This window comes from Phalacrocorax carbo, chromosome 6 (genome assembly GCF_963921805.1).
Source record: "Phalacrocorax carbo chromosome 6, bPhaCar2.1, whole genome shotgun sequence".
NCBI classification, from domain to species: Eukaryota; Metazoa; Chordata; class Aves; order Suliformes; family Phalacrocoracidae; genus Phalacrocorax; species Phalacrocorax carbo.
The window spans coordinates 47,455,187-47,470,187 of record NC_087518.1 but is presented as its reverse complement, the minus strand read 5'-3'; the positions used below and the strand labels follow the sequence as shown (position 1 = coordinate 47,470,187).

The 15,001-nt window shown below is 38.7% G+C and overlaps 1 protein-coding gene across 1 annotated transcript in view; it reads right to left on the bottom strand.

Moving 5' to 3' along the window:
* Nucleotides 1–14,803, bottom strand: part of AGBL4 (AGBL carboxypeptidase 4) — a 984,974-nt gene extending 970,171 nt beyond the window's left edge. The window contains exon 1 of the mRNA XM_064455128.1: nt 14,764–14,803. Within this exon, the coding sequence (XP_064311198.1) occupies nt 14,764–14,794 (31 nt within the window). The 5' untranslated portion in view covers nt 14,795–14,803. The remainder of the gene's footprint in view (nt 1–14,763) is intronic.
* Between the last annotated feature and the right edge of the window lie 198 nt (nt 14,804–15,001).

Sequence of the window (15,001 nt, the reverse complement as noted above, 5' to 3'; positions counted from 1 at the left end):
TGTACCATAAGTGCTTTGGCCGATAAAGAGATACTGTCCTCGCAGCTGGGGAGCCCTAAGTAGATTTTCCTGACTGAAGGCTAAAATGTATGACAGAACCTTGTAGGGAAGGAAGATAGTACTTCAATCTGAAACAAACTGAAAGGGAAAGAAGAGAATTAACTGAAGTACATCCTGCACATTACACTTGAGGAGACCAGATTGTCCTTTGAAAAAAGGTTAGATATGACAAGCAAAGGTAAAAGGAACTTAGCAAAGAACTTTTCTCAGACAGTAGGTCTTTTTTTGTCAATTATTTTTCTTATAGGTTGCAAGACGCATAGCTATTTTATTCTAATTCTTGATAGCTTAAACTCCTGGAGTCTCCAGCAAATCCCTAGGATTTACTTTTACCACAGTATTAAACTTTAATGGTAGTTTTCTATCAGGTATAAAATCTGTAGGTGTCTGAAATCTCTGTAAGTATATAAGGTTTTAAAATAAAACCTGGCCAGAGTCTGCTGGTATCTGTATTTGTCACTGTTGTCATCGTGGATGTATTTCCCATCAAACTAGTGAAAACGAATAGATTCAGTTACAGGGGACTGGGATTCTTAGGAAGAAGAGTTTGGAAACTTCCAGAACTTCTTGCTATTCTTAAGTTCAAAGGGTAAAGCCAATTTTTTTGCCCTTTAGGCAAAGATGAAAACAGTATTTGCTACAATAAACATCATGCAAATTTAGGTACACTTTGTTTAAAAACTGCAGTTTCTAGAGAAAGGTACCTCTTTAGTAAGTAATAGTTACTCTTTGAATTGGGTAAACAACAAACCCAGCTTCTAGCTGTGACAAAATTCAGAATCCACAGAGTTAGCAGCCGGCAGCTACCCTCATGCTACATTAGGTAGGAGAGCACAGCTGCATTAAAACAGACATAGAAAAATATAAAATGAATTTGCCTGGAAAACCTGCACCATTCTTATAATCAGACTTACTGCCTAACAAGGATAGCCAATTAGAAAGGTAAGGCAACATGAAAATATACGATCACTGCAAGTGAACTTTGTAGAAGTCTTTCTTTAAATATTACAAATGTCATCAAGATGCCTCTCATTCTTTTATGAGATTCTTATTTTAGAACAAAATTAGGTCACATTTTGCTACTGAAAATTTCTATGGTGTAAAGATCCAGCAGCCCAGTTACCATTATCCAGGGGCAAATAAAGGTTTCCAGGTATCCTAACAATGAGCTTCATCAGCTTTAAGCAGTAATGTTATTATAAACCAATGCAAAGAAGTGAATCTGAACTCTCAGTAGTTTGCAACAAACAAAAATTCATTCAGATGACCAACGGCAACTCCTATTAGCTCCTAAATATAACAAGTCTCTAGGTGAACATTGCTGAACTCGTGTTTTGGACAAGTGACACTTCTGGAGGATATGCCAATAACAGCATCTTCTCCACAAATCAGAAAACTGCAAACAGTGTAATTTTAGCAAAATTCTTTCATATTATAGCATTTGTAGAAATCTATAGTCTTAATAGCTGATTATGTTCTGGTGTTCTTTGATTATTTTTTTAATAAAACCTTTTATATCATTGTTCCTAGGCTTCAGCAGCACTGATGTTTGGGAAGACTTGTTATTTCTGCTATCAGCTCTGAATGTGCTATGGGCATTCTAAAAATCCTACAGGCAGCAGCAGGCAGGAACTTGGAAATCCAGCTCAACTGGCTTAAAAAATGCTAAGAAAAAGAAGAAAAAACAACTGTCATTTTGATCTTCACAGCCATGTATCCTGCAGCAAGGATTGGGCATGACCCTGAGAATCTAAACATACTGCAGAGTGTGTTGTCAATCTGAAACATACTTAATTCATAGTCACCATGATCTGAAAAGAAATGGAAGAAATTATGTTAAAACTACAAATCCCAGGGTTTGGGAGCATACCCAGCATGGTACCAACCACACCTGCTGCCTCACACTCAGGTACTGTGCCCATACCTATTACCCATATTGTTGTATTACCTAATACCTAATATTACCTATTACCCATACTGTGCCACTACCTATTTCAAAGGTCAGCAGAACAAGGAAAATGTTGATTATCACAGACAGCAATCTCATATAGTTTGGTCTAGTTCTAAAAAAACAGAAATTTTGCATTGTTATTCAGAAACCCAATTTGAGATAAAGCATATTTAAAGTAATTGCCTCTTCAGTTACTTTCCTCCTGTAGTTTGTCCAATGGACCACTTGTCAAGAGTCTGTCCAAACTGTAAGGGGATATTTATACTCAAGAGAACACGCAGGAAAAAAAGACAAGGCCTAGTTTAGCAGAGATTATCAGGTAAATTCTGAGCTTTGCAAAGGTTCTGAAAGTGTGCAGGAAAAATAAACTGCAAGCCTATTGCCACGGACTTGGAAAAGCCTATGGTAGGTTGCATAAACAGGAAGGAAACATTGTGATTTATTGTTTGGGTTTTTTTTACTTTTACTGCACAAGTTACTCTTTCTACAGAGGTTACCAGACAACACTCCCTTTTAACCTTTTAACCTTTGTAACACAATTCCTTGGCAAATGCACCATTAACTTTTTATTTTGGGTGAGAAGGCATAACATCTAAATACCTCATATTCCTTTAGATATACATACCCAAAACTATTTACTCCAGCAGAGGGTATGCCATAGGTGTCTCAGTCAAAGCTGAGACTGGAAAAGTCTTGTTCTTATATGCAAACATGCCAAAGCAAAATGATCACTAAAGATGTCACATGGGGTCCCTACAAAAGGCTTGGTAGTACCACAAAGAGCACTTTGCTTAAACACTCGTATTGAGCAGACAGCAGGCAGCCCAAAGATAAGTAGGAACAAAAAAGTACATAAGGTGCTTAGCCTAAATCAAAGCCATCAACTTACTGGCTGATCAAGTACGAAAAGATGATGAGAAATCTCCACTGCCCATCCCATTCAAAAAAACTAGATCCATACAGAGATAAAATTGTCAATCCAAGGTCAGTTATAGCTCTTTTCCAAAATCTAGTGAAGAACACTGAACTGAGGACAACATCTGGCAGACGAATACTGCCCTGAATGATTCCTCACTCCCAGTGGCTGGCATTACTTATGAGTTTACAGGAAAAGAAAATAAGTCAACTTGTGGTGACTTGTACTCATTTTACAGGTAATGTTTGTTTCCAATCTTTAACCTAAAAACATAACTTCAGTCTTTACTTCAAGAATATTTATGTATTTTCTCGGTGTAGACTATCTCCAAGGATATACCTTCTTGTCAGAGGCAAATGGCAATGGAATTTTTTGTATCACTTTAGCGAAACCCAAAATGTCCAACAAGGTATGAACAGATTTTCTTTGTGAAAATAAAAAAGCAATTAATGCTTTGAACTCCATAAGCAAGAAAAAAATAATATCCATTACTTTTTACAATCTAATATATCTACTAAAACAATAATCACCAGAAATGAAAATAAAAATACCAAAAAATGTAGTAGTGCCAAATACATTAACAGAAAATATGTTTATTTAAAAACATTGTAAGAATCAGTGAATTTCTTCTGATATACAGAATTCTTCTTTCACAAGTATTTGGCATCTTGATAATATCAAAGATATCACATAATGCAACTGTTGCTATAGTAGCACTGCTTCTTTAAACAAAAAACAGGTCAAACAAAAGCATAAAACATATAAATTGTAAATAAAAAAATGATGCATCACATACATCCCCAACTAGCAGAGGAAAGAGTAAATAATAGCTACCGAGTTCAGCTAGCCCTCAGAGATGCATCTGCAAAAAGTAATTGTATCAGCAAGTCCATCCTTCCTGGGAGATAAGAGATGGCTCAGAGAATTAGGTCTGCATATGAATAATAGGAGATGCTGAAACACCAGTTGAAGAGTGCATAGGAATTCAAGTTCTAGGTCCCCAAAAAATTGTTTTTGGGGGTGTACCTACCAAGCAAGAAGAAAATTCTGTCTAGGGAATCTGAGGCAGGAAAAGAACTGAAGAGTTAAAGCAGATCCCTTGTGTAGTACTACAGAACTTAAATGGGTAACATTTTCTTTCGTACTGTCCCATGTGTTTTTGAAATCTGTAAGCAACCGATTTCCCAAAGACAAGGACTGCATGTGACCTGCAAAAAATACTGAGTCAAAACAGGCAGACAATTACAGTGTTTGGAATCGTAGTCGGTAGAAAATGCCAGGTAAGGGCAAAAGTTCATGATACTACCCACAAAACAGGAAAAAGAGGTCGGTGGTTAAAGTCACTCACTAGTATTCACTGGTCCTATCCTAAAATGGTGTATTTCCCATGCCACCTAATCCTGAATCAAATCAGCTTCTGTACACCTGGTTTTGTATTTTATGTGGGGGAGGATGGAGAAAGTGGGAGAAAGGGTATGTGCTATGAATATATCCATGTATACATATGGATCCTAGGTATATATCCATGTTTCAACAGCTGCCCCAGGTGTGAATCATTGATTTACCAAAAGCAGGTTCTCTATCTTAAACTTTCAGGTATATTAATGAGACACATGTATATACCACTTATTTTCAAATGCAGAATGATTCCCTGCAAAATGCTTACTAAAAGTTACTTCTGAACAACCTCAAGAAATACCACCGGCCAAAGGATATTTATTGATTCAGTTAGCTATAGTTGGTGCAGATACAACTTTAATTTCCATGTATAATACTTCAGGTTTCATACAGAAGGTATGAAACAGACAGACTTAATCCATACTTACACCGATAAAGCAAGAGATCTGGCCTACACACTACATTGACCGTTTTCCTCCTATGGAGTAAAATAATATTTTATTGCAAAAACTGTTTTCAGTGTAACACTCCTTCCTCCACAGCTTTTTTTCCTCTATTATCTGCACTGTATATTCTCAAATAAATATTTTTTTTCTGATATAAGAGCAGAAGACGTGATTAACCAACCGCCTGGTGAGCCTCAACATGGGCCAGCTGTGGTACTATTTTGAGGTATTTTGAGGGATTTTGACTTTTTGACATCTAAAGTGTGACTACTGTAAATTTGTTGTGGATGCACCTGTCCAAAGAAAAAGATGTATTTGATTACCACTGAGTAAGTTTAGTCTTCAGGAGGCTTGAATTCAATTCCTGACTCACCCACTAACATCTTTATGCTGGTAATGAATCCTTATCCATGGGAACCTAGGCTTTCCACAAGGGCTCCACAGAGCACAAAATCCTCTGGGGAAACATAGCAGCAGTTTTACACAGCACTATCTTTCTCTTCAAGAACGTGTATTTCACAAATGATTGGAAGAGAGGTAATCACACACTGCTACACTGCTTGGGCTACCCTTATGAGTGTGATAAGTGAAAACTGGGCGACGTAAGTTCACTGACAATTTCCATCCTGTGTATTATGCACCATAATTCATGCATCCTTCTTTGGGTTGATGACCTATTTTTCCTTGGTTCTTGAATAAGCGTAATTTAAAGATACGGGTTTACCCTTGCTTCCTATTGCCATGGTTCAGCCCCAGTCAGCAACTAAACATCATGCAGCCTCTCACTCACTTCCCCCACCCCTGTGGGATGGGGGAGAGAATCGGAAGAGCAAAAGCAAAAAAACACTTGTGGGTTGAGATAAGAACAGTTTATTAATTAAAATAAAATAATAATTATAATAATGATTATTATTATTATTATAGTAATAACAATAAGGATAATATAATTAAAAGGAAAAGGGAAAAATGGGAAAAAAACAGAAACACAAATGATACAACCACTCAGCATCCGTCGACTGATGCTGCCGGTCCCCAAGCCGCGATTGCTGCCTCCCTCCCCCCGCCAGCTCATACTGGGCATGATGTTACATGATATGGAATATCCCTTTGGCCAGTTTGAATCTGCTCTCTTAGCTGTGCCCCCTTCCCTCCCGGCTTCTCGTGCACCCGGCAGAGCATGGGAAGCTAGAAAAGTCCTTGACTAGTACAAGCGCTACCCAGCAACAGCCAAAACGTTGGTGTGTTATCAAAATTGTTCTCATACTAAGTCCAAAGCACAGCGCTAGGCCAGCTGCAGTGAAGAAAATTAACTCTATTCCAGCTAAAACCATGACACCTATCTACTTTTTGTTTAGAGGTAGGCATGTCTTCTGTCAGTCAATTTAAGTCAACAGTAGTTTCAGGCACAATTAATTTCTTCACTTTGGAGTTAAAATCTTCTTGACTACTACATATTTAAAATAATTTGGGGATCTTAGTACTACTTCTGGAATAATTTGTTCCCCAAGGTTGCTGAAATCAATTACACAATTAATTACTGCCATAATTATAATTACTCACTGAAACAACTCCTTTAACTTTGTAATCTTTCCCCCTACTTTCCAAAACAGTCCATTCCAAAACGGAGTATTTTAAGCCACCAAGAATTTCTTTCACCCAAGCATTGCCCACTCACATTGCTGAATTTACTCTTTAGTCAAAAAACACTTAAACATAACCTAGTATTTCATGTCAAATAATTATATCATTGCAGTGTTTTATTTTATTCACAAAGTACTGTATAGTGAAAGATTTAAATATTGTTTCAGAATTCCTGTTTTCTAACATAAAAATGTCAGCAAAGCAAACTTGGTCTATTAACTCTCTTGCATCAGCAATGTAACAACAGGAATTAAAATACAGAGAGCACTACTAACTAATACACCTTATTCAGCAGTTTTTTAACAGAACAAATGTTGATACAATATTTATAGGAATACGAAATACATATAAAGTATTTCATATATTCAGAACACAAGCCAAACTTCTAGCTACAAGAAGGCTTACATACAGAAAACTCTGAGATTAAATTACTGATTATTTGTACTGCTTAGAAATAAAATCAGCAGCATATATACTGGTAGTCAGTGTAGTTACAAAACATCTGTTATTCTGCAGTACTACAGACCTTGGGTGTAGGTAAATAGTACAACGGCAAGTTCATCTCACAATCCTACTTCACATGGAGAGTCCTCCCAAAATAATGCCACTGCCTTTGGATTTGTATAGGTTATTTGAGGATTTTTTCATTAATCAAGTGCATCATACTGTCTCATCTGCATTGCATATGCAGGAAAACATGATAGTCACTTGATAGGTGTTACCCAGCTCTAAAGTTTACTGTAATCACACGGTAATTTTGCTGCTTATTGCAAATGAAAACACATCAGTAGACCTGTAATGAATCCAGCTGGGCTTTCTTTGGAATGGATTCCTGCTGCTCTGCTCTGGTGATTCACAGGAACTGACGTTCCACTTGCTTTTGTGGAGACTGAAATTCAACACATTTTTCAAGGGGGTTATGAAACAATATGGAAAAGCAAAATCTTCCCCGTTTTTGCTCATGATTGTGAGATCCACTGCTAAGTAAATAGCTGTATGAATTAGCACATAAATACAGTCAGATAGCTTATTTATTTAATAATAACAATTTAAAACAACTGATTTCCTCACCTGTCCTCTTTTCTATGCTTGATTTTTGCCACGATGGATATACAAAATCAGCCAGTTAACCATACTGAGAACAGGGACACATATGTATATTAGAAAACACATGTATCAGACTGTATACATTCTAGTCTCTAACCTCAATACATTACTTATCCTAAAATAGAACCAATCATGAAAACACTGTACTATACACATATATACATCAAACTCAATGCCAAACATTTGCAGAATCAGGGCCCTAGGTTTAATACTAAAGTCCACATCTCTGAATTTGCAGAGTGCGCGATTAAAGGAAATGGAAGTCGTTATTGTTATTTTGGAAAAGCAGAGTTTTCCAAACCATTCCAACAGACAAATAGTAAAATTACTTCCAAAAAACATATTTAAAAATCTAAGGTTAAAAATTATAGCACTTCTTAAATGACAGGCTTGGCCCCTGTGGCAATGTCATGAAAATGATGAGTTGTGGGGACAACGTGACAGGGAAGCTGAGATACGGGACACATAGATGTGTACCCATAACCAACACTCAGTTACCTGTAAATTGCCTACCTCTATTGTAGATTAATTGCAGCCACAGCTTGGGCCTGGAAGAACTTCTTATCTCAGGTACAGTGCAATCTAAACCTGGCAATTCTGCATCAAGACTCTGCATGCCAACTCCTTTTGGGGACTACTTGAGAAATCTGAGCTGGTTTCTGTAGATCACACAGTTCTGGAAAAGGGCAGCACAATCAGTCTTCCAGAAGTAAGAGCGATGTAGCACAATGCATACACCTAGGTGGGTCTGATGGAGCCAGTATGCATCCAGCAGCACCACTGCCAAGCAGAGGCAGCACTGCTGGATCTGAGCAGCATTAAGAGCAAATATCTGTACCAAACTCCTCTTCACATCCTGTAGCACCTCATTTGTCTGGGGGTTGGTGCTTTCTGTTATCAGGGTATCCTAGTTCTTTATTTAAAAAAAAAAAAAAGTAAAGATTACTATACAGTCATTTCACTCTATGGCTTTTGTCCCTGAACAGGTGTTGCTGAAGGAAAGAGGAACAGGAGGAAGGAAAACCTCTGAGTGTAGACAAGTTGTCCATTTCTTCTGTGAAAGATAACAGCTACTGTTATTAGGTGTCCCATTCGGAAAGCGGGCTTTCTGAATTTTCCAGTCCTGTTAGTGGCCCCATGTGGAGATCAAGCCAGTTACATTTTAACACAGGAAGCTGACTTTAAAAACTATTTTCATGAGCATTATATCTATAAAGCTCAGCTTCAAAAAATAGAAAAGCTATGTAGGCCATATAAATGCACTCTGAGCTTGATCCGTTTTTTGCATGAGACTTCTGCCTACTAAATACAGTGACAGCAACATTAAAGAAACTTGCAGAAACTTGTTTTACAAATTTCAGTATAAAACCTATTAAAATTCTCAATATGTCTCACTTTACTTTTTACAAATTCAAAAACCTCCTCTCACAAGCGCTAATACTGAATAGGATGCTTTCAACTTCACTGAAAGAAAAAACATTGCAAGGCTTAAGGTAAGTAACTTTCAAGAGTTTTGATTATTTGTCAAAGAAAAAACTGTTTGAAATATGGCTACAAAATGGTAAACCATTAGAAGTGGCAACTGGAATACCCAACACATTTCTGTTTTTTTCTTTTGCTAAAACTATATCTTCTGGCTGTATAAAGCCTTCATCAGTATTTCTCAGGCTTCATTATATGGCAAATTATGTAATAGAAATATGATCAAAGCTATAAGTACCAAAAATACATTAGCAGCTCTTCTTCAGTGAATTCTTCTAGTGGGAATTGTTTCCACTCAATAACTGAAGAAGTTGGAAATTAGTTGAGTATCAGTCTACTGGCAATGGAATATAATGATTATTATAATATCTTTCTGTAGCGACTATAGTTAACTTCTATGTATCACTTCAATGAATATTTCAACCTAAGCAGTAAAAACTGAAGTAGTTAATGGTCTTACAGAGTGTTTCAAATTTACTAACAAACCTAACTCTAATATCCTCCGGACTTCAAACCACTTAAGCTAACAGGCACCAATGCTATCAGTAAGTTCTGGCCAATGTGTTTGTTGAACAAAACACATTTTATATTTGTTTACAAATACATCCTGCAGCATTTGTTAAACAACTGTAAATAGCTCTTTGTGGTGTGTGAAGATCTGCAGGTCTGGGCCCAGCACCCTTAGTTTTCCACTGAGTTTTGAAATTTCTTCATGTTGACCAGAGAATAGAGTGGGCAGATCCCTTTCAGCATGAAAACTGCAGTGTCTTTTCCCAAACACTGGAATTCAGCTATGTTTACAGGCTAGTAGTGTATATTAGGAAATAAGGTTTATTGTTTATATACACTTGCAAATTCAGAAATAATTTGAGGAAGGACAAATCAATTTAAGAGATTAAATTTGCCTGGAAGACCAGAAGTGCCACTGATGTATGGTGTTATTTGAATGACCAAGATTAAATAATATTGTTAAAGTAATTAGCTGATTTCTCCCATTTTAAATTTCCTCATGATAAAGCCAGTGAATGAGAAGTTCCAGTTATGAAAAAGGCCTATATTTAAAGATAAATAAATTAGGTTGTCTTATTTAATTTGGTTTTTATTTAATAATTAAGGCCACCTAAAAGAAAGCATTATGTTCCTGATACCAAATTGTGTTCATACCATATGTGATTAAATATTTTTAAAAGAATAACTATTCCTTTTTGAAAGAATAATCAAGATCTATCTTTCAAAATAGTCTAGCTCAGCACTATCATATTAAAATCAATTACAAAACACCGCAGAATTTACACAGCTGTTCTATTGGGCCCTCCACATGCAGATCTCCTGAAATAATGATATCAGAACTAAGTATTTTAGAACCATTAATTACTACCCAAACTTTGAGTAGGGTTCAGCATTCAGCAGGGGTTCGAAGGTCTCCTCTCTGAAGCCAGGTCTGTCCAGCTGTGAACACTTTCGAAAATTCCAATCATTTTTAATATGAAATGTGACTTAACATTGCTCTGCAAGGTATCTATCATGACATGTAACTAAACATGAAAACCTACACATTCAGCTGGGAAACCTGTTAGTTCTGATAACAAGGATCTTTGGTCTAAAGACATATAATTATATCCTGTCCAGCACTGTGAGTAAATGACTTTTTTTGCTTTCACTATGATTTCAGTGACAATGACTCAATGAAATATCAGAAATACTAATATCCACAAAATGACTAGCAACTGTGGAATAATGCATATTAGAACTGTCAATCCAGGCTAATATTCAGCTGCCTTAGATAGAAAACTATCACAGAACTCAGAGATAACCTGCACCCTTTGATCATTCAGGCCTCTGGAAGCACGTCTTCTGAAGGTAATATAGATGCCTAGAAGAATAAGAATGGCTTGGGGAGAATGAGATAACTAGTGAAATTTTAGCTGGATCCATGTCTGAAAAGTTAAATACTTTCATCTGGTTCATGGGTCAAAAAATTAGCAAATACAGGCATTCTGTACTCACTTTGACCTACTCCTAAACCTTCCTTTGAGAAGTTATAAGGTCCTCTTTGCTACAGAATTGGAAAAATAACATTGATCTGTTTTTGAAGAAACTTAAATAAACTGGCCATCTTGCTATATCCTTTACCTTCCAAATGTTTGAGGTATCAAGGTCAGCTGAGCTGAACAACTGGAAGTCTAACCAAGAAGCTCCTGAAAGTAACTAACTAGTCTTAATCACTTTCATTCTCCTGCAGACTTCATTTGTAAAGATTTAAGTTGCTTTTAATTTGGATTCCCACCTTAAGACATGAAGGCTTCAGCCTGGAAACACAAACAAGGAAGCATACAGACTTACAGTTTATTACAGAAAGCTGATCTGAGCAGCTCCAAGAAACCTGTTAGGACTAAGGAGCCAACTACATGGGAAAATGGACTGATTAATCCAGGGTAAATTGAGTTGATTTGCAGCACTCTAACCAAACATTGGAACACAGAAACTATTTTAATGGATTAGACCAGATGCCTACCTAGTCCAGCGAGGACAGCACCAGAATATGAACTCCGTAGTAGACAGATGTGAGATAATCCACCTTCCATACTAAATCTCAATCTCATTTGAAACACAGGGATTGTCTTAAGCCATGATATAGAAAATAATGCTGAGCGTAACAGTATAATAAAAACTGATGGTAGCTGGTAGTCCCTCTTCTAAAGTACTTCTTGCAATTCTGCGCGTCCTAATACCCCTCCCCAATAAAATGTTACAAAACTTGCAAAAACTACTGCAGAAACAAAAATCTTGCACATGAAAAAGTACTGGAAATAAGAAAATATTTGTATATACCGAAACAATAAGTACAATTATCAGTGTAAGAAAGATTAACAGATTTACTTCCTATAACAGATGAATAAGGAGATACTAATAAAATGGAGATGATAAATGCTTACATTATAAATAGGTATGCTTTCCATAAAGTAAAATATACAAAACCTCTTGACACAGTATGTTTTCAAAGCTAAGAATTCAGAGGGGTTGTAAGCATCTTAGATGTATATAGTTCAGTAACAGATAATATTTAGGAAGAAACTTGATTTTTAGAATCACCTTTCTGTAGGTGCACGTTATATTATATCTGACATCTTTCCCTGACACTGACTCTTGTCAAACACAGGTTACTGAATTAAACCAGTAAAGAATGGTCCATAGCAGTAATCTGTGTTGCTATAAAGCATGGATAAGTCACCTGCAATTCCTCTGTAACTCAGTTTTCTCATTTGAAAATTACAAATAACAATCAATATTTCAAGATGGGAAGATAAGACTTAGTTATTACTTGTGTTTTCTGATCCAGGAATAAAAATGTGATGCTGCTGTAAAAACAAAACAGCAAGTATAATATAGTCATACTGGCTAAATCAATTTATACGGTTTGAACGATGTTCAGTCCTTCTGTAACAGCTTTATTCTCCTTGCATCCATACATAAAAAATTAAATTTATGCAAAATGCAGTTCCAGAGCTAGATTCCTGTACCTCCTGAAGACTGGTCCAGATCTGACATTATCATGAAGACATACTAAGCCGTCAGGATGCACCAAGAACAAGAATGTTCCCCATTTATGTTATGTGCACACCAACAGTGTCAGTGTCACCTGGCACTAAGGAGACAAACGGGTTCTTTTGGGGATCTGCCAAGGATCCCTAAAAGAACCTGTCCGTCCCTTCAGTGTCAGGTGACAGTCAGAAACCAAAGTTTAGGGGAAAAAGGCAGAAAAACCCAAACCACCCCACCTTTTTTTCCACAGCCTACTTTCCATGTCCTTTCTTAAAAATGGGCCACGATCACAAGTTTCCTTCCCAAGTCCCACTGATCTCTGAAAGTTTTGGGTCTTCTTCCTGGCTTTGTGCTTCTTTGCATTTTTAACTCTTCATCTGGTTTCTCCGAAAAAGAAGGACCCGCAAATTAAGACTTCCAAATGGCCAGACAGGCATTGCAAAACCTAAGCAGACATGTAACAGGAACACGCAACAAAACATTATTTCAGCACAAGCTGAGACACATTTATGAGGAAATCACTGATTAGTTAGCTGCAATGGTTAGATATGGAAAAAAATCTGGACAATGTTAAAAATACAAACCAAATACTGTAAGGCTGCAGATGTAAATCATATAGCAGAGAACACAATGCAACAGTAAGTTTATGTGCTAGTCTGGAAATAGTAGGAAATTTACATTATATGGTAAAGAAAGTTACAGACAATGGCACAGGCATGGGTAGATGAAGTAGGTAGGAAAGCTGACAAAGTCAAACGGCTGCTGGAGATTTGTTTCCTGTTTCACAGCATAGTCAGAGCTGATCAACTGTTGTTAGTGTTGCACAACACAATGGGTGAAGACAATCACCTGCTCATGGACGAGTTTAATGTACAATAAACTTTACAGTGTGGTTTCAGAGGTTCATAAACAGCATGGCTGAACACAGAGAATTCAAGAACCTTATGGCCAATCCATTTAGGTGTAGCCTTTGTAGTATTGTTTCCCAGAGCATAACAGCGCTCCACATATTTATCACTTTTTTCACCTTAAGTGGCCCAAAAATCCAAAATCATTTCTATGGATAATGCATCTTTAGTTGGAACCACTTCTGAGGCTGAAAAGCATATGCACAGCAGCTAACACAGCAGGCTAGGAAAATGAACTTTTGGTCCAGCAACCCAGATAATTTATGTATGATGCTGTGGGATATTAAACATTCAGGAAAACTGTCATTATCTTTGTTTCATCCTCCAAATGTTAATATATCTAATTTTCGTAATTTATTTCAGGGACCTGTGTTTTCACATGGGCTGGAAAAGACCTTAACTGTGTTTCATCACAATAGGAAAGATGCCTGTACCTAGAGGATCCTTATCATTCATGAGGAAACACAAAACTTCAGCTTCACCAAAGAACAACAACTCTTCACCTACACAGTTAGAGCCACTGTTAATACAACCTGAATAGGGAGAACAACATTTGGCACCTTCCTTAAAAAGACCCTCACAAAATAATGCATGTGAGAGGTAAGGTGCTGCCCCTCTGCAGCCTCTGGGTGCTTTATACCTCCCGAGACTGGTCAAGCAGCACCTGCAGGTCAACCCCCAAGCTATCAGCCTTGTGGTACAGTTTCAGTTCCAACCCCCTGACTTCACATATTATTTTTTCATTCTAAATAAAGCAGGTCGTGGTTTCTTGTGTGAGGGGAACTCCTGTGCACCACCGTTTTGGTCTGCTCTTCACCACTGCCACCTTTGCCCCCTGTGCGGGGAGGATGGTGCCCAGTGCAGGCTGCCCCACCACCAGCTTCTTCCTCTGCACAACCGAGGCTCTCCCCCACATATTGTTTGCTGGGGGAGAGCTCTCACCCCCTCACCTTCCCCCCCAAAGCGGGGCACTCCCCCCTCAGCAGGGCTGGAGTACCTGGGGACTCTTCCCCCTCTCCCTGCCCGAAAGGGCACTCCCCACGACCACCTCTCCCCAGGGAAGATGCTCCTCATCCCCCAAGGGAAGGTGTCTTGCCTTCCTCCGCAGCTCCCTGGACAGAGGCCTCTGCCCCGGCCCCTTCTCCACCTCAATGCCCTCGGCCAGGAGGCGCTTCCCTCCCTTTCCCCCGGGAGAAGAGCTCCGTCTCCCGCACTCCGCTGCGAGGCAGGCCCCCTCCGCTGACAGAAGCCCCTGGAGAAGGGGGGCTTTTCCCCTCTCCCCCCGCCCAGGCGACTGCGGCTGGCACTGACCCGTCTCTGCCGTCCTGCTCCTCTCCGCCATATTTGTTGTCGTCCCCCCCACCCCCCACACGGAGCGAGACGCTGCCTGGCCGTCGCCATGGCAACACACGTCACCGCCAGGGGAGTCCCGCGCCCCCCCTCCGTCCCCGCCCGCCGGCAGGCCGGCCGCCATGGCGGCGCGGGCAGCGGGGGCGGGCAGCGGGGGCGGCCCGAACGCCGCGCTCGCGAACGGCGCCCGGCGAACGCC